The sequence below is a fragment of the Cygnus olor genome, chromosome 2 (genome assembly GCF_009769625.2).
Source record: "Cygnus olor isolate bCygOlo1 chromosome 2, bCygOlo1.pri.v2, whole genome shotgun sequence".
In the NCBI taxonomy this organism is placed as follows: domain Eukaryota; kingdom Metazoa; phylum Chordata; class Aves; order Anseriformes; family Anatidae; genus Cygnus; species Cygnus olor.
Window position 1 is genome coordinate 21,171,493 of NC_049170.1, and position 20,453 is coordinate 21,191,945.

Consider the following 20,453-nt stretch of genomic DNA (forward strand, 5'->3'; position numbering starts at 1 on the left):
CTTTATTCTCAGATAGAGCTACAATAAAAGGTCTAGAATGCAATAATTTTAACTGTAGATGAGAAAAAATGCTTTTAAGTTGTAGAACTGAGATTCAGAATTCTTCAGAACTCACAGAAAGCTTTGCAACAGAAGGGATTCAACTGTCCTCTTCTCTGTGCTTTCTCCTTTGTATCCAAGCATGGTTCCCACGATTTAGCTGATACACGCAACCGCTCTTTTCTAATGAGGTATTTTTAAAATCCCTTATGCCCACACTGAAGCACACGAGTTTTGCAGGTCCGGCATGGTTAAAGCGATCCTTTCCTGCCATCTAGAGGATGTGCCGTGCACAAATGGAAGAACAGAAGCAAGACCTATGCTGCAATAAACCTTGTGTAATTATCAACAGCTATAGAGAAAAGAAAAAAAAAAAAAAAAAAAGGATCAAGATATCTGTGGTCCCAGAAACTGAGCAAGTTACTAAAAAACATACTGTACCACACCTGATATTATAAAAACTCAGTGCAGTGCCAGAACTTGCTTTGAAAAGATCATTTATATGAAGTGCTTTTTCAGAGTCTCGTGCACCTGCCTCATGGCAGGCATGGCAGAAACTTAGCACCAACCCCCTCCATACACAGTGCAGCCTATGCACCTTTCTTAACAAAAGCAAAATATAAACATTTTCAACATCAAAACATCATCATGTTAATTACAAATAAAAATAAAAGAAATTAAAAGTCATTCCAAGATGCAGGTTCTTATTCCTACTGTACACATCGTGATCATATTTATCATTATTTGCCCTCTATACTATCGTCTGCTGGTCTATTTCACAGGGCAGACTATACAACAGGAAAGAGCAAACTCAGCAGAACTCTCCGTGCAGTCAAGTGCACACAAAAATCCAAACAAGTTTATTTCCTGCTTTTCCGTTTCGATTTGTTTTCCTTTTACTTTGAAAGGCAACAGTAAAACAAACACCCTTCATGAAAACAAACAAAGATCCATACTTCCCATGGCTGAAGTGATGTGAAAGTCTCCTTAGGATCAAAGCTGGGGCTTCTCCTGGGGTGAAAGGAAGCAGGTGTCCAACCAAGATGTTTTGTGAACTGGCTACGTTTGGGAAAAAATGTAGGCCTCAGTTCTGACCCAGAGTAAGGATGGAAGATGAAATGTTTTCCCTAAAAATGTACAGAAGAACTCTTCAATTAATTTTCTTTTGATAAAAATATTGTGAGTATCTCTGCCTAAGTTCTCTTCCTATTACTGTATGCAGTATGTTTAAACAGATGAAGGAAAAAAAAAAAATCACTGGTTTAGGAATATTGAAACGCTTCCCCAACTAGGCAAGAAATTTCAAAAAATAAGTTGTAGGAAAAGTATGAGAAGCAAACTGACACGGATCATAACTGTGTACTTATAAAAGCCATGGTGTCAAACAATTTATAGCAGTATAATATAAATCTAAGTCACTGTTATTTCTTGAACAGCACACATTTCAGTAGAAGGATCTCAGCGGTGAATGGCAATTTTTAAATTTGATACAGAAGAAATTGGAAGGATTAAAACTAGAAACTGCTAATGCCCACAGGTATCAAAACAAGCTGTGACATGGATCCTGAGTGTTAGTTCAGCCAGGCAGGCTATGCTTTGGGAAATATGTCCCTGTGCTAGAAACTGCTGTCCAGTTTTTGTAGAATATCCAGTTAGGGAACTCTTTAGGTCCCCAGATGAGATCCCAATGACATCAAGTAGACTACTTCTCTTGAAAATGAAGACTGTGAAGGGGTGGAGGATAAATATGAACACAAAGTACCAGAAAGTACTTAGTTAAGGTATATTAAAAAAAAAAAAAAAAAGGGGGGGTGGGGGTGGTGGGGAACAGTGAAACAAGACTCGACTTGGTAAGACAGCTGTATGTATGAGATGTATGAGGAAAATGCAGCTTGCTTAGTACACTTGGAAAGACTTTTTTTTTTCATAACCTCATATGCTTTTGGCCTTGCACTTGGCCTTGTTGAACCTCATGAGGTTAGCACAGGCCCACCTCTCAGGACTGTCCAGGTCCCTCTGGATGCCATCCCTTCCCTCCTGCGGAAGGCTCAGGGGGATCTTGTAAATGTCTGAAGCGAGGGTACAAGGAAGATGGAGCCAGGCTCTCTTCAGTGGTACAGTGCCAGGACAAGAGGTAACGAGCGCAAACAGGAACACAAGAGATTCTGCCGAAACATCAGAAAGCAATTCTTTACTGTGAGGTGATGGAGCACTGGCACAGGTTGCTCAGAAAGGTGGTGGACTCTTCCTCCTTGTAGATCCTCAGAAGCAACCTTTACTTGGTCCTGGGGCAAGCTATTCTGGGTGGCCCTGCTTGAGGAGGGTGTTGGACCAGATGCCCTCCAGCAGTTTCTTCCAACTTCAACCATTCTGTAATTCTGTGAAACACTGCATGATTTTTGTTTGTATGTATATGCAGATAGTAAATATATGACAGGATGTTTTGCACTTTGAAAATACTCAGTACTTAATGTACTGTCGAGAAAGCTGTTAATCATCTTGTCAAAAATTACAAATGTAAGGAAATATTAGAAACATTCTCAGAATATTGAGGACTTTTTCCTAAATCCATTTTGCTCAAAATACAGGATGTTGCAATATAGCAATTGATAAATATGTTATAGTTTATAAGATCATACCCATTGTGCTAAAACAGTATTTCATTATGAGAGAAGCAGTTTTGACTTGTTTAGCAACTTCTATGAGCAAGCACCTTTGAGCAATATTCATCATACTTGGTTGAGGTTAGAAGGATCAGCTTTTTGAAAGTAGTCTTTGAAGACTTGGAAGTTTCTTTTACTTAATTGAATTTACTTTGTTTATTTGAAATGGAATCACATTTTAAAATGACTGCATTGATGTGTTCCCTCTGAGAGCCAGCTGTTTTTACTAAAGTTGTTTATATGAGAAACTAACATCTACCTGCACTTGTGCAAAGCATTTGACACCATCCACCATGATATCCTTGACTCTAAATTGGAGAGAGATGGATTTGATGGATGGACCACTCGGTGGGTAAGGAATTAGCTGGATGGTTGCACTCAAAGTGTTATTGTCAACATTTCAATGTCCAATTGGAGATCAGTAACAAATGGTGTTCCTCATGGTTTGGGACTGGGACTGTTTAACACCTTTGTCAGTGACATGGACAGTGGGATCGAGTGCACCCTCAGCAAGTTTGCCAATGACACCAAGCTGTGTGGTATGGTTGACACGCAGGAGGGAAGGGATGGCATCCAGAGGGACATGGACAGGCCTGAGAGGTGGGCCTGTGCGAACCTCACGAGGTTCAACAAGGCCAAGTGCAAGGTCCTGCATCACAGCTGGGGCAATCCCCAGCTCAAATACAGGCTGGGTGGAGAATGGATTGGGAGCAGCCCTGAGGAGAAGGACCTGGGGTTGTTGGTTGATGAGAGGCTCAACATGAGCTAAAGTGTTTTCAGAATCACAGAACACCAGAGTGGTTGAGGTTGGAAGAAAGCACAGGAGGCCATCTGGTCCAAGCTCCCTCCTCAAGCAGGGCCACTCAGGTCACCTGCACAGCAAAAAAATGCTTCCTTATATTTAGATAAAACCTCCTATGTTTTCTCCTATGTTTTTTTGCACTCATTACCTCTTGTCCTGGCACTGTGCCCCTCAGAAGAGCCTGGCTCCATCTTCCTTTCAGGTATTTGTACGCATTAACAAGATCCCCTTGAGCCTCTTCTCCAGTCCCAACTCTCTCAGCCTCTCCTCAGAGGAGAGGTGTTCCAGTCCCTTGATCACCTTTGGTAGCCCTCTGCTGGGCTCTCTCCACTATGTTTATTTACATCTCTTGTACTAGGGGGCCCAGATCCGGACACAGTTCTCCAGATGCTTCTCCAGATGCAGCCTGACCATTGCTGAGCAGAGCAGACATCCCCTCTCTTGACCAGCTAGCGATACTTTCCATAATGTGGCCAAGACTACTGTTAGCCTTATTCACAGCAATCAGCCTTCTTAGCAACAACAAAAAAGTTTGGGGAAAAGTTTGGCAGTAAAAGAAAGCTATAATGCTCTAAAGCACCCCAATGTAAAACTGATTTTCACTGAACCACTCTTCCTTTAATAGGCTCTGAAGGTGATGAAGATTATGAACCTGAAGATTCCACACGAAGCGTTTTTCAAAAACCACAACACACCAGCTGTGCTGTTAACAAATGGATGTCATAAATGGAAAACTGTTGTAGTAAATTAAGTAGTAAGCTCATCAAAATCACTGCTATTGTCAAGAATCGGTTTTCTGTAAAGGAAGTGGTAAGGAACTTTTTATTCTGATACAAAAAACTGTTTAAAAAAAGCTCCATCAGTTCAAGGGCTATATATATATGTATATATATATATAAAGCATCATCTGGATATACGTATATAAACATATTCAGGATCACATCTTAAATTACATAAACTTGAAAATAAATTTAAATTACAAGCAGAAATTAAGTCACCACACAAGAAACCTCATTCACAGTATCATTTATTTTTTCATTTATAATTTACTTCCCAAAGAACAAAACAAAACTTATTTTCACAAATTAGAACAGTTGTTAGCATGAACATCACAGCAATAAGCTTTAGTATCAGAGTTTAACCTTGTTTTGCATTCTCTTTTTAAGTATTAGTTTTGGTTTGCATTACTATCTGAGCATTTTGACTTGACACTCAACATAGTCTCTCCTAAATGTGACTTTTGCTAGCCAACATTAATATGTAGCAACCAATCATTGATTCAACTTGTATTTGAAGTCTTTTTTAACACTTATATTTGATGGCATTGTTAACATTTCATTAAGCTTTGTTCAAATAAAAATGGAATCATATTGGAAATTTACAAAACTTAAAATTTTATTAAAAACTCAGTGTGCTTGAATTATTAAAACAAAATTCATCAAAAACATTGTCATTAAAGGACTCTAGTCAGTTAGAATTTTTTCTAGTGACCATGCTCCATGTAGTTGTTCGGGCATGCAGAAGCACAGAATGGTGCTTTTGTGTAGTTTAAGCATTTATGTAAGTTAGATATCTCATTGCTAGCGGGATTTTACTCGGAATTGGATGCCTAGTGTTGATTTTTTTTCCTCCTCTGGATTTGCATTGTGTGTGTCCAATATGCTCTATTAACACAGAATCTGTTGTTTCAGATTCTCTTTCCAGATCTAACATCATCTTCAAATTGAATTAAGAGTTACTAGGTCCAATCTTTTACCACCTGTTTTTTTAACTGGAAGTTCTCTACTTTTTCTGCTTCCAGTTCATAAACTTCAGGTGAATGAGTAACTCAAACCACAAAATCAGAAGGGTCTCTAATCCTGCAAATAACAGTAAAAACAAATATAAGGCAAAATATTTTCCATGCAATGGAATCTAAAAACATTTAGATTTGATAGTATGTAAATAAGGTCAAGGTTAGCTTCATTCTCAAATTCACAGATACATACAGATACAGCACCATGATTCTGTTCTGTTTATAAATCTGGCTTCCCTTTTGATTTTACAGTCATTTAGAAAACAGCACTCTCAATAAAAGGTGAGGAAGGCTCATGTACGTACAGCATTTAAAATTTTAACAGATTACACATAACACTGTCTGCCATGATTCCAAATTTAATTACCACGAGGTTTATTTTTAAAAATGGTATTCAAAGTCTAAATGAATAAACCAACACTTAATAACAATTTTTTTAACCACTGTGCAGATATCTATTTGCAGGTGAAAGGAAGAGAGTCATAACCTAGAATTACTTATCAGACAAAATGAGAAGGACAGATTTCTTTTAAGGCAGAAATTCAATTATATACTAGGTTAAAAGCTACCTTAATAATTAACTATAACTAACTCATTCAGCATTTAAATTTTTGCATTCTTTACTAGTGCTGGCTAGAACTCTGCTGATGTTCCAGGAAGCCCAACTGAATGGTTTTTAGTCCCCCGTGGTTATCCTTGGAGACTAAAAACTATGCCAGAGTAAAGTCAAACTACTCACTACTTTTTCATTATTAAACAAACTATGTTGATTTATTACGTTAGTAAGTTATAGAAACTTTTTAGAAAGAGGAAGTATGAAATATTGACAATGACAAAACAGATTTTATAAAGCTATCATTGAAAAAGTTAGAATACATAGAGGAATTTAAATGCTTAAAAACAGATTCATATATGTCCATCCAGTTGAAGATTAGTGTATTAAAAAAAGGTTAAGAAAATACTTTGTGTTTCAAGTTCAACTGCACTTGATTCAAGTACAGCTTGGAGATTGGCTGATATAAATTAAACATGGTCACTGGCTCAGCAGCCAGAAGTACAGAAAAATGTACATGTTCACAGGATAAATAGAAGTCTCTTCTTTTGGAAAAAAGCTATCTCACTCCAATACGGGAGGTCATCCACTCCAAGCCTTGGCATAATCTGAAAAATAAAGAGATATCATATTGGTACTAGATCTATTGCAACATCTTAAGAGTGTTTTCTACTTCTCCTACAGTTAAAATCCTCTGCTTAAAATTAAAAAAAGTCATCTGGAATGGGGAATGAGACATCAACAGAATACACAATGTTTTAAATTAAGTCCTCTTAGGCTTTAGCCATAAGAAGCTAGTCAAACATGCTATTTTATTGAAGCTTGGCACTCTTTCAATTTTTGTTCTAGATCTAAAACGCGCTACTTTTAATTTGCTTACTCAGAAGTACATAGAACCAAATCATGAGAAACTGCCTAACTGAACACTAGACCTTTTCATTCCAAGACTAAAAGACAAAGACTCAGTTACCCAGACTGAATTGGTTCAAAAAAAAGGCAGTGCATCAAGAATTCCACAATACAGTTACAAAACTGTAAGCATGTCTATATTGAACACCAGGATTGCATGGGATCTAACCTGCTTACTCGCTCCTTTTCCATGTCTATTTAAAGGCCTTCCATTTCAAAAAGACAGTATTCCCTTTGATTTGCTAGGGATTCAGTTACATAGTTGACACCACCTTTAACTTCACCTTTGTAAAGTAAATCATGATTTATCCAAGAAGGCCAGCTTCCCTGTCATGGTGCTAATCTCCTTTGATTCTTCTCAGTTCATCCTGAAGAGGATCACGCAGTGATTTTACTCTGAGTGGTTTCTTTTTTTTTTTTTGCTTGTTTGTTTGGATGACTTGGTCTCACTAATGTCACAGTTTTAGGAGTTCTAATTATTTAAGGCTTCTTAATAAAAAAGCAGCCTAGGATGATTAATGTTTCTGAACTGATGTTCATGAATTCATTTGTGATGCCCCCCTATACCACATTGTTGTCAAGGCTGTACATACAGCACAGTTGAAAAAAAGCTTTGAGAAACGCTAGAAAAAATAGAATACTGCTTTAAAGACAAGATGAAAAATCAGTGTTCCATTTACCATATATTATTGTATTTAAACAGTAAACATTTACCCTTCTCCTGTCAAAGCACAACAGGACTGAATGTGCCATGGGTGATCCTTTATGGAGCTAAGGGTGAGGTATGTGGATATCTCTGCAGCTGTCATGCAGCCTTTCATGTCCTGCTTGTTTGCAAAGATGAGAACTGCAGCTTTCCGTAAATCCTAGAAGTAGTTCAAAGTATTCATAGAAGTTATTATATAGAACTAACAGCCTATTGCGTTAACTGAGTATCTCAAAAAAACGTAGATTAGCTTGAATGCAATTACACAGTAACAGTTTTAACAGCTTTACTGCATTAAAAATCAATTACATTAATACTGAAGACACCAATTTATTTAGAAGTGTTCACCACAGGGAATCAAATTATAATGTATTATACTAATACCCTTTTGCTTTTGTCCATATGTTCAGATGTTAACTAAAGAAAGTCTTGTTAACATACACTTCACAGAGCTCTAAACCATCCAGACAGTGGAATTATTACTGGATAAACATTCCAAAATCAGTATTAGATGCTATTCAAATGGAAAACCCTGCTAGATATTGTTCCCTTGAAATTGTTTTCCACTTCATTAAGCAAATTCTGTAGCAATTAAAACAGTAACAATTAAAAAAACTTTTATACTGCTGTTCCAAAAAGGGAGCTCTAATAATGCTGCAGCAGCTTAAGGAAAAACAGAAGCTAATAAGAAGCTGTTTTTTTTGTATGGAAATCAGGATTCCACAATGCAATGAAACAAACTGGGCTGCATGTTTTTAGGAGTGGAAAAGGGAAAACAAATGCAAAGTGCAGGCAGCTGGCAGGTTTAATTAAAGTGTTTAACATATTTAAATGTATATTAAATTTGGAGACAATTTCTCCATTAAGAGAAAAACAAACCTTTAGGATCCAAAGATGAAAACTCACCACTACAAGTAGTACGTATTACAGCTGAGGCCTACTGATTGTTTTCAAGAGATAATAGATCACAATCTCCTGATCTTATAACACCAGAAGCTAATTACAATAGAAAATTTCACCACAAAAAGTCATATTTCCTCCTTTTTTGTTAATATATTTGCTCCTTACTATCAAATGCAAACTAGATTAATAAACTTTAAAGTAAAAACATTCATTTGAAACACTAAATCACTCAGATTTTTTATTACAATCAAGCAAGCCCTACTACAAAAGTGCTTCATGATAGCTTTCCCTGTTTATTTGTAATTTATATGGTTTCAAAACAGTCAACATGCATGCACATTTAGGCTCAACTTTTCTGTGACAGTGTAACTTCTGTAAATATAGGAAGCATATAGTGCTATTTGACTGATCACAACAAAGGAAAACTATTATCCCAATCCCCTACTTTACCTCATGAGCCAGCATTCTATAAAGTTCCTCTTTTGTAATAGAAAGTCGCTCTCTGTCAATGCTGTCAACAACCAGAATGATGAACTGGGGAAAAAAACAATAGTATAATATGTAAGTACAAAGTGTAAGTTATAGAAAGTACATTTTCAAGTGATCACTACCACAGGCCTTTGTATGTAAGACAGACACAAACTTTCAGAGCACATTAAAAAAATAGAGCAAGAAGTTTGTTACATCCTTTCATTAGTGCCCTAGGAATCCTACATAAAGATTATAGTTTAAAAAAACATCTATTGCTTGTACATTTCAGCACTGCTATTAAGCTCTACTTTTATGTACCACATTTAAAATCACCAGGCTTGATTTTCAGCCCCCACAGCATACACAAAATAGTGATGTAGGTACCAAAAGCACCTACAGATCATGGATCACACTTAAAACATGGATGACAATTGCTATGAAGTTATCAATGAAAACAGCTATTAATGTCCACTACTACTTGTATACTCAGGAAAACAAAGCTGAAATTGAAACTCCCTATTTAAAAAAAACACTTAATCTACCATCACCATCCTCACAAGGCTTAAGAGAACTTATTTCACAATCCTACATCAGACCTCAGAAAGCTATGCACCTGTAGGGCTTAGCATTACGGTGCAACACCTTACCCTTTGTAATGCAAAGTTGGCCTCTCACAACTTTGCACTGGTCTACCTAGGCACTTGGAAACAGCTATGGCACTGATTTTACCCTAATGTTCTTCCAAGTGACATTATTCTCACGGTCAGGCTCTTGTGAAACCTTTAACACTGCTAGGTCTGCCACATCAGGTTTCCCATGGGAGGCAATTGTCACTAGTGTGAAAATGACTCCTAACCCCAGTTTTTCTTTCCCTTTTTTGTATCTTTTAATTCATAGCCTTATACTAGAAGTAGAAAAACAAAAAAAATGTTACATAGTAAGTTAGATACACTTCAAACAGTTTGTGAGCATTATGCAATAGTGTGCATACACAAACCCTAACAACTGATCAGCATTCAACACTCGCCCTGACCAGAATACACACTGAGCTGCTCAAACAGCATCATAGGTTGCTGCCACCAGTAAGGAGATCAAGAGGAAATCTTATAAAATTATACAGCTACTGTAAAAAAAGAATTACAGGGAACACATACTGCACTGGAGAGGAAACACAGGAGATGACGTTCGTCTGAGAGACTCCAGCGCTTCTCTTCCCAACTCTCCACTGGGAATATTTTGCCATCCCTTTTTCTCTTCTACTGTCTTTCCTTTTGCTTTTCTCCCTGAGAATAACTTAACCATGAGAGCTTCCTGCTCTTTCCTCTCCCTGCAAATCCTGTGCTATCTCAACATCTGTGTAAAAAATGTGATCTCTTAAAATACAATTGCAGAATCAATTGAGTTAAGTTGAAACTAAATATAATAGGTATGCTCTACAAAATTATTTTTATTTTTATTTTTTTATCATTCCAAAGATTTTCTTTCGATTGCTTCAATTGCTAAATAAGGAAAGAGAGAAAAGACAAAGCTGCACGTGAGTCGGTAACAAAAAAGGAGGACTGGAAGTTATCGCTACAGTTCTCCAACATATGCTCCAAATCACTGTGCCTTAAAAAATTAAAAAGATTCATTGCCCATTGAAAATGACCACAAACTATGAAATACTAAGTCAATTTAATGCTGCTGTGGCTTTGAGATGTCTAGCAGATGAGGAGGAACAGTATAGCAATTATTCATAACAGGGATGCTAGGATTAGCATACCAAACAGACCCTTTTCTTCTTCAGCTGTTTCCAGCAGGCAAAGCTGCTAAGTAAAGTTCTTTCCAAATGCTATAGAGCGTTGGATTTCACACGCTTACTAGGCAGAACATGGAGAGCATCTCCAAAAGGATCGAAAACGAACTAAGACGCATCTACTCAAATTCCAAAAATCAAAGAATATTCAGTGAACAAATGTCAAGAACTTATCTGCCAGATATTGCTCGCAGATGTTCTTCACCCTCTTGCGTATGTATTTGTATCACACATACCCATACTTTTCAGATAAAATTAAAAGTAAGCTTAAAATACTAGAGCTAAAGATTAAGATGTTATCACCAGGCTTTTAATACATAGGTTTCTGAACATCTGGGTTGGATCACTCTAACCTCCCCTCTCTCAAAAAGAGGGATAGGGCAAAAAAACAACTTATTTTCACATAAGGTTTATATAATGAATAACATCTACAAGACATCTCTATTTTTAGTAGAAATGGTTAAGAAAAATTTAAAACCCTTTACATCAAGGTGTAAAGTGAGGCTACAGAGATTTTAAGTGCACGTTGTGTCCATAACCTTTCGGCAAAGAAACAGCCATTGACGAATTCTACTCCACCCTTTCAAGCAATAGCAACTTTATCAGTACATCAAGAGTACTGCAGTTAGGTTTTCCTTTATCCTTTGGATAAAAGCCACAAGCTGATGAACTTTTAAATACTGCTGTCTAGATAAAATTTCATTCCTCATCCTTAGTTATCATTACTTCAGAACCATTTCAGACCGATGTACAGAAGCTAGGTTAACCACTGCATATCCTCACTGAACTTGCCAAGTACATGGCAAAATTTGCTTTAAAATCCACTCGAAAAATATGCAATAACTCAATTTCTTATTTTAATATCACTCAATTGCCTAGGAAAAAAGTCTAACTTCACAATTTGTGCCACAGATCAAACAACATTGAAGTAAACATGAAAAATACTTAAAATATTACCAGGAAATTGGCTGCATACCAGAGACATATTACACTTTTGGAGTTTGTTCTTTCTTAAAAAGACTTAAAAACAATACAACCACGAACTTAATAAAAATCTACCAATGTTCCTAGTAAAAAAAGAATTTTAAACAAACTTATGGAATTTGCATACTTCAAAGTAGCTTCTCATACCTCTGTGTTCGAATAATAGGTATTCCATGATGACCGTAACGATTCTTGTCCTCCAATATCCCACATTAAGAAATGGGTGTTTTTCACCACTATTTCTTCTACATTGCTTCCTATGGTTGGAGAAGTATGAACCACTTCATTCATTAAGCTAAAGGAAACAATATAACATCATAAAGACCAGCCAATAAAATTCACAAGGCTTGTCACAGCTCAATTTGCTCAACAAATTTGTTGCAGAAAAAGTAAACATGTCTAGCTCTGATAAAAACTTAAAAAGATGAAGCATTTCTCAAGTTATATATTTGAATTTCTATGGAAATAAAGCAAATGTTTAAGAGCTGTTCTTTAGTAAGGTTAGTTTAATGTGAATTTCGTCTGGAAATTGCGGTTGACAAAATTCAAATGTACTTTTTGTTGCAGATTGTAGACATCTGCAATGAAAAATAAGCATGTAAAAGGTTTATAACAAATGCAGATAAACATCTGCATTTTAACAGTGTTCCCTTATTAAAAGACGTTTTTCAAATGACTTTTTAGACAAATTAGATTCTTAAAATGCTCTTATTTCAAAGGAGAAGTCACCTTTCTGAAGATCACAAATAAGGAGAGCAATTAACCATGCAAAATATAAACCAGAATATAATTTTAGAAGAGCATTCAACTTAGCAATTTGATAACGGAATAAATTCTGAAGGACCACTTGTTTACTTAACTGAAAATTTCTCAATTCTACCTTTAAATTTTGACAAAACTTAGGAAAAAGGGTTTTCTGGTACCTTCATATCTAAATATACGGATAGTCATTTCATTATGCACTCCTCCGTCTCCACAATCACAACAGTAACTATGTTCCTGCCAATATGCTTAGATTTATCATAGATATTCCTGCAATGCTGGCAAGATTTAAGGGTGATATGATACAATGCAATAACACTATAGAAGAAGTTTATGGTTGGACCTAGGCAAGTTGAAATACTATTCTGAGGAAAACTTCCATCACAGATTTTAGCCACTGAAATTAGGAAACATTTGGAAACATGTATGGATTTTGCACAGTGGCTAGAACTCCCATTAATATAAAAATCACTTTCTTCTCTGTAGTTCTTGGTCAAATTATTTTTTCAACGTTTACCAACAAAAATAGGCTTTTATAGCAAAGAAATTTTCAGGTCACTATGTGCTTGTGTGTACAATTTTGTTATTCAATTGATTTACAATTCAGTTTTAAAATACTTCAGTTCTTCCACTTAGCATTTAAATATTAAATCTAAATATGTTTAGAACAACTAACACCATTCACATACAAACTACGACCACACCCCTAGAGATTCTGCCAGGTTCCAAATCTGAATTTTCAATGATTAAATCAACGCCAAATACTAAAACTAAGAAAAACAAAGTAGTTTGTATACTTACAACTGGTAAAGAATTGTAGTCTTCCCAGCATTATCAAGTCCCACAATGATTACTTTGTGCTCTGCATACACAGAAAAAAAGACAAGAATAAACTAGCAGAAACAGCAATAATTACAATTCTTGTTAATCACTTTTTCTTATTTAAGAAAGCAACAGCTTGTTTGTCTGAATTCATTATGCTACACAAAGCAGTGATCGCTTCTTGGAAGAAAAAAAATCCATAAAGCCTCTTCTCCTAAGACTACAGTTTAAGGACAAGTCAGTATTGGAAGTGTTCATAAAGTAAGAATTACTAGCATGAATCCATTAAAAAAAGGGAAAGAAAGAAAAGATCTAGTATTAGAAAGAAAAATGCAAGGAAAAAATATAACTTATCAGTGTCGTCATCTTAAGAAGACGAGCAAACATCCAAAATAAAATTTATAATATGCCAAAGCCAAGTTTCAGTAAACCACCAGTTACAGAGAATTTTCAAAGAGCTAGTTTTCCACAGAATGTATGAGCCTGTTCCTCAGTGATGCAAAGGAAATCCAAAGAGTGTAGAAAACATTAGCCTGAAATGCAAGGCTGAACAATAACCATTAGTTAAGGGACCACACCACCATTCTCATGGTACAAAGAGGAAGCTCTATTTTCAGTAGGTGACAAATTCCAACACTCAAGTTCTGAGCTGAAAAGTTCTGCTTATATAATAGCAATCTCCCAAATGCTGCAATGTTATTTTTCCAAGCACTGGGGAAACAAACAAACTCCAGAACTTATCTGTTTCTTTGTATTTAATCCTTTTTAGGAATTTCAAATACAACAGCCCAGTCAATTACGTTTTTTTTTGATACATACCAGAAGTCAGAAGATACCAATTTGCCTACTGACAAAAAACACAAATTACTTGAGAGCAGAAACTACAAATAGATACCAGAAGCAAAACTCAAACAAAAAGCTTGTAAACAGGCTCACTCACAAGGGGTCATACTTAAAATTCTAAAGGCATTTATTCCAAAACAAAACTTGCTTCACAGCTTAGAGATTTCCTCTAAAACACCACTTTCAAATCTACAACACTTATCACAAATTACTAAAAGATCTATCAAATATCAAGGTGGTAGATTTTTTTGCCCGTGAGCAGGTAGTCTAAGGAAGAATAAGGAATTTGTTTAAAAAAATACATCTATTCATGCATATTCAGGGTTTTCATACTGAAAGTAATTTTAATAAATCCCTTTGGGCTTTTAGAAGTTTTGTTAAGAGACACGGCCCTAACACTTGTTGAAACACTTCCCTTTATTGGTTTTTTGTACTGCCACATCCTGCCAACATATCCTAAGAAAATAACTTCTCCTGGCCTTAAGTCCAGTAATACTTTTAGCCCCAGAAGAAGCAGCACCACTAATTAATAATCTTCCTCGATACATAAATAGTATGAAATCCTCTCTGCTTTCAACTCTAATAAAACATTCCACATAGCTAGGCTCTCCTTTTCTTCTTCAAATGCAGTACAGTTTAAAGGGCTTTCGAAGTTGAAACAGAAATACCCTTCTGTTGTTTTCAAAACAACCATATTTCTCAACTATTGTCCGGAATATGACTAATTTCGCAACACTGTTTGCATTATTTCAAGGAGGAAAAGAAGCCAGCCAAACAAAAACAAAACAAAAATTTAGTAACACGTTACATTTGCTCTTTCCCACCTTCACATCAGAATCCAGAGCCTTGCTTAAGAATGAACATGAAAAGCATTGATTAAACGGTACCACACTACTGAAAGCAGGAAAAAAAAAAAGTATTTTTCCCCAATCAGATGATTTTTTGAAAGCCACTGATATGCAAATGGTTCAACTCTAATTGGGAAAGGGAGGGCTGGGCAGAGTACGATGACACGCACAGCTTAGCTCTGTAGTCAAACAGTATTTTATACAGTAACTCAACATCCACATAGAAGAAAGTCACACAAGTATTAATTAATGAGGTGAGGACAAAATTAATGAGATGAAAGCATCAATATCTTACGCAAATAGCTGTGTCCACCTTTAATAAAAGTTAGAACTACTCATTGCTTTCAGAACTGTCATCTGTGCTAATGACAATCTCTTCACCTACAAACACAGAAGTTGAATTTCTCTCTAGTTTGGTTAGATTACACAATTTTTACTTGTACATGTACATTAACAGATAAACATATGAACTTAAATATTGTTATACGAAGACAAAACAAAGCTTTACCAAGTACTTGTTTACAAGAGCAACAAGTTGAAGGCAGATGCTTCATTTAAGAGGAAGGATGATTATGGGGTAAACCACAGGCTCTGATTTATGCTCTTTGTGTTCTGTACTTTGAGACTAACCCAAGTTTCTAACACTGGGTGGTATTGGTATCAGTTTGGGCTGTGCTCCTGAATATCTTCCCCATTCACTATGGTCTTGGCAACAGGAGAAGAAAATCCTTAAGACAGTTGCCACAGTAGAAGAGCTGAGTCTTCATAAATCAGGTAGAAAGAGGAAAAAAATGTAATAGAAATGAGTAGAAGAAGAAAGCAAACACATGAAAAAAAGAGTACTAGGCTACTTGAAAGAATCCAAAGAATTCCGTTATATCAACCTTTCCTGGGCAGTTGTTAAAAAATATATCTATGTGGTATTGTTAAAAAACTGCTGGCAGTCCAGTATTACGACATAACAGGAAAGTTAAAATGATCTTGCAGATGTCAGAAGACAGACATAATACGCTCTTCTCTTCACTTACTCTTATATATTCCCCTACATAAGGGTTTTGTAAAAGGATCTGAAACTGAAGATTCAGTTAGTGTTTTTGCCCTTTCCTCTAACTTGAAAAAAATAAAACCACAAAGAAAAACAAAAGGCTAAATACTTTAGTGATGGGCAAGATGCTGTATTTTTGAAAGAAGAAATCACTGAGAGAAAGAGTACTGATCATTATCAGGCACCAAACAGCACTGTCCAGTTGTTAAGAAAAACTGTCTTGGAGGCTTCAAAACTGAAGGCAGATGGAAGTTTGCTAAACAGAAGGCACATGGAACAGAATTTTACCAAAACTTTCCAGCACGAGAATGCATTCTGCGCACTAAGTGAAAAGCTGCCTTTGAATCTTCTATTTAACACAAGAGAACTGCTCGAATACATCTTGTATTTCCAGACTTACTAACAAGAATGAAAAATTGTCTATAAACTTCACTAGTAACTGGAATCAAACCCCAGAAGGTTTTCTAGATAATGGTCTCTGATAGCCTGACTTTATGGTCTGGGGACTGCCAGCAAGCCTAAATGAAGTAACCCATGGAGTTACAGAAGTTCTACCACGGTGATTTAGAGCCAACCATTATTTTTCTTATGGCAGCACTTCATTTTTTAAAAAAAAATCTATAGCATTTATTCAGAGTAACCTTGAAGATTATGAACAGCTGTCATCCAAAGCAACTAAAATATAGACTTGGGAAGGGTCAAAAGTTGCCATGCTCACTTCTGTTTTGTCCTTATACCTCCATTAAGAGTTACACAGATAATGATGAATAAGTCAAGCAAGGTTTATCCAGATATGTACTGACACAGACAGTAAGTTAGTTTCACCACCATTTATTCATATCTCCACATGTTGCTTAGCAGACTGTTACTTGAGTTCTTAATCATAGCTTAGACTTTCGAAATGACCTTCTTAATTAAAAAAATATACTTTTAAAAATGAAGTTAAAAATAAACAAGAGTCCAACTTGAACTTACCATAATTTATAACTAGATTTGAATTGGCTGTAGGTGACTATTTTAAGTGAAAACAATACTCAGGCAATGTTTTTCTGACAGTTTCAAAAACACGGAAAAAGAATCAGGAAGCCATCAGTAAGTCACCCAGAACAAAGATAACAATCTATTTTAACACCAATTGTTTCTCTTATAAAGAAAATACCTACACTTCAGTTCGCATAGTTCAATTACTCCTTGATTTAGAGCCAATATGTACTGAGAGCTGAAAAACTCAGAAATGTTTAATCGTCTATTTTCAGTCTTTAACCTCTGTACTGTAAAAGCATGAAGACAAGAAAACAAAAAAAATATTAAATAAGGCCCTGGATCAGTTTTGATCACTACTACTACCACCAAATATAATAAAAAAGCCACTGTCCAAAGGCTACTGCCAAACAGTCTGGAAACAAATCCTTCTAAACACAACAGCACAATTAAACAGATGTTCCCTGACAGACTGTTCTAAGGGCAGACACGCTTAGCTTTCCTCTTTCATAGTCATCAACTCACAGATCAGCACAGGCATCACTCGAATTCCATAAGCTTGTCTGCACTGTAGCCTGTCTTGTTCCAAAATCCTACATACTGGTTTTGGAGAGTAGATGGTGCACTGCAATGGAAGTGAAAGCACATTCTGCAAGGGGAGTAGGAGAAAGCGAGAAAACTTTCCCCATCTAAAACTTTCCATCATTGGCTATTGTCACATAGCACCATTTTAACTACTTCATCTTCCACCATGAACCAGTATGGGTTTGCCAAACTGAACCGAAACCAAAATAGGGTGAACCACCTGGTACAATCTCTATTGCAAGTGCGGCGAGCTGGAACAGAACTGACAGGCTCAGCTCCCTGGCAGAAACACTCGGATGCTACCTCAATCATAGGGATAAACCAGTTAAATACAAAGAGTAAAAAATGCTGCCAGAAGAGGTCAGTAGAAGAGATTAGTTACTAGAGTATCACTGGATGCCTATAGGAACATGTTAGATCAAGTCTCTCCACCTTGCCTCTAGTACCTCATCCTTACTGTTGGAAAGAATGGTAAGAGAAACAAATTGCCAGAGAAGTGGATGACATGTAAATTAATAAAGTGACATTCAGTGCTTTAGTAGGATATAAAGTGTCTCTATTACGAGTCTTTTTTTGGTTTGCAGAAATCATTCTGAATGTACTTACTCTTCCATACATCACACATTTACTTTAACTGTGCTTAACCCAGAGGCACAGAAATGCCTGGGGCTTATTTTAAGATGTTAGTATCTTAAGATGTGATTTTTTGAGAAGGCTACCTGCCTATCTTCTTCCTGTAAGTTAACAGTGTTAGTTCACCAGTTGATAATTCCTTAATGTATTTAGCTGCCTAGATACTACTGATTAAATGTCTTTTAAATTTGGCATTTTCAACTCAGCTGCTATTAACCTTTATGTAAAGTAAAAGTGCATTGCATAGTTAATACCAGAGTGAAACAGCCATGATTTCCTGAGCTGTATCTTCTGGCACTTCGGCACACCTCCTCTGCCATGCTCTCCTCGATGGAAGCCACATGGCACTTTCTAAATCTTTACTTTGTTTTGCCAGTATCAAGCGTCTCAGACTATCAGCACAACCCATGCTAGCTATGATGAACTGATTGATGACATGCTCCATGCACATCTGGGTCTATTTTTTATCTCTGCAATATTCCCTCTCATTTGCTAATACAATGATTTTGACCATGCCAGTCTGCTCAACAAGGAGTTTCATGAGTCAGTCTATGAATTCTCCAAGAAAATGTCTAGATTCAACATATAACTAGAAGAACAACAAAAACAAATCAGTAATTACTGCCTTTATAGTTAACATCATCATTATTATGGGGAAAATAACTGTGCATTTAGAGGAACATCCTAGTAGATTGGTCCAAAATTTATCATTGAAGAGAGCTTTTCTAGGGTGGAATTTCAATCTTGGCCATGAAAAGAAACTCAGTTTACTCTGCGGTTGCCACAATAAGACCAGGGAATGGGGAAAACAAAAGCAAAATGATTAAACAAAATGATTTTATCTCCCATTGGGATAAAAGGTGAATGGTAAGTATTTCACGGTACTGTCTCATCCACAGTAACCATCATACTAACAGTTAATATTTTGAATGTATTAAAAATAACTTTCAGAAATTAATATACAGTAACAAAGACACTTTTTTCCACTAATGAAACAGAATCAACATAACCCAGTGATGTCACGTACTAACAAAGAAAGAAACCAAAACAATGAAACTGTAACTCTTACTCCCTTCCTGAGGGTAAATATCACCATCATAGGGGGACCATACAGACCAGCAATAAAAGCCACCAGAAGTTATCTTCTAATCAGATCTCTCCTCATAGAGAACTCCACCACATCTTGGTGGAGTCCTTGAGGGAAGGAAATGAGCAGCGGGCTATAGTATTTAATAAAAAGCAAGGTAGTATTTCACAGTTTTCTGGAGAGTAAGGGGGACCTTGAATCCTTTCAAATGGTTTTCCCACTTGAGAAAAATAAGAGTAACCAAATAGATAGAAAGTAATAATTCAGAAGGCTTGGATAGAAGACTTCAGGAAAAACGTGAGGACACAGCATTCGAGGGGGGGGGGGGGGGGGGGGGGGGGGGGAAGATAAATGGTTTGGATCCTACCCCCCACTCCCGTGAGGTACGAAAATGGTATGAGATGGACGGATGCTACTAAGCACACACGCGGAGACTTTCCTCTGCTATTGACAGGCTCAGAGAAGTTCGCTCTTGGTGACAAGACCATTAAAGGGGCAGCGGGTGTGCTCCGCTCCCACAACTTCTGAAGCCGTGCCGGCAGCAAACACGAGCCACAAAGCCGCAGTAACCTCGCTGCGGGAGGTAACAGATGGAGAGTGGGCACGGAGCCGGCACGGGCAGCCTGAGGAGAACAATACCCCCACCAGCCTGGCTGCTCCGAACGCTGGGCCTCACGGAAAAACAGCACACATGGGGAATTGCTCGAGTATTTCGCTCCCTAACCGACGAAGGCTAGGGAAACGGGATTAATTACAATAAATTGGTATTAAGTAGTATATTTTAATTTATGGTAACCGAGCTAGCGGCAGCCGCAGGCGCTGAGCTCCGCACAAGCCCCTTCCGCGGGGTGCACCGGGAAGGAGTCACCGCTCCCCTAGGCTCGGAGGTGGCTTTTCGGGGTCCCCACACCACAAGCGCCGCCCGACCCTCCCCTCGCAGGCCCCGCGGCCGCCCGGAACGGAGCGGCGGGGAAGGGGCGAGCTGAGCTGCCGGAAAGCCCCGCGCTGAGGGAAGCCCAGCCCGGCCCAGCCCAGCCGGCCCGGAGCCCCCCGCGCCCACCTTGGTTCCCGAAGAGGCTCCAGAGCTTGGCGAACACGAGGCCCATGCCTGGCCCCGGGGCTCGGCTCGGCCCGCGGCGGCCCCGGGGCGGAGCGGGCGGTGAGGGGACGGGGAGAGCGTTGGCCCCGCCCCTAACGGCTGACACGTCACGGCGCCGCGCGCGTCAT

The 20,453-nt window shown here is 37.5% G+C and overlaps 1 protein-coding gene across 1 annotated transcript; it reads right to left on the reverse strand.

Annotated features, from left to right (window-relative positions):
• Window positions 1-4,518: 4,518 nt before the first annotated feature.
• ARL5B (ADP ribosylation factor like GTPase 5B) lies at window positions 4,519-20,442 on the reverse strand. The gene is made up of 6 exons (XM_040545637.1): window positions 20,287-20,442; window positions 13,184-13,244; window positions 11,768-11,915; window positions 8,821-8,904; window positions 7,476-7,627; window positions 4,519-6,460 (listed from the first exon to the last, which is right to left on the reverse strand). The coding sequence occupies exons 1-6, from the start codon at window positions 20,330-20,332 to the stop codon at window positions 6,412-6,414; spliced, it is 540 nt and encodes a 179-aa protein (XP_040401571.1). The 5' UTR covers window positions 20,333-20,442; the 3' UTR covers window positions 4,519-6,411.
• Between the last annotated feature and the right edge of the window lie 11 nt (window positions 20,443-20,453).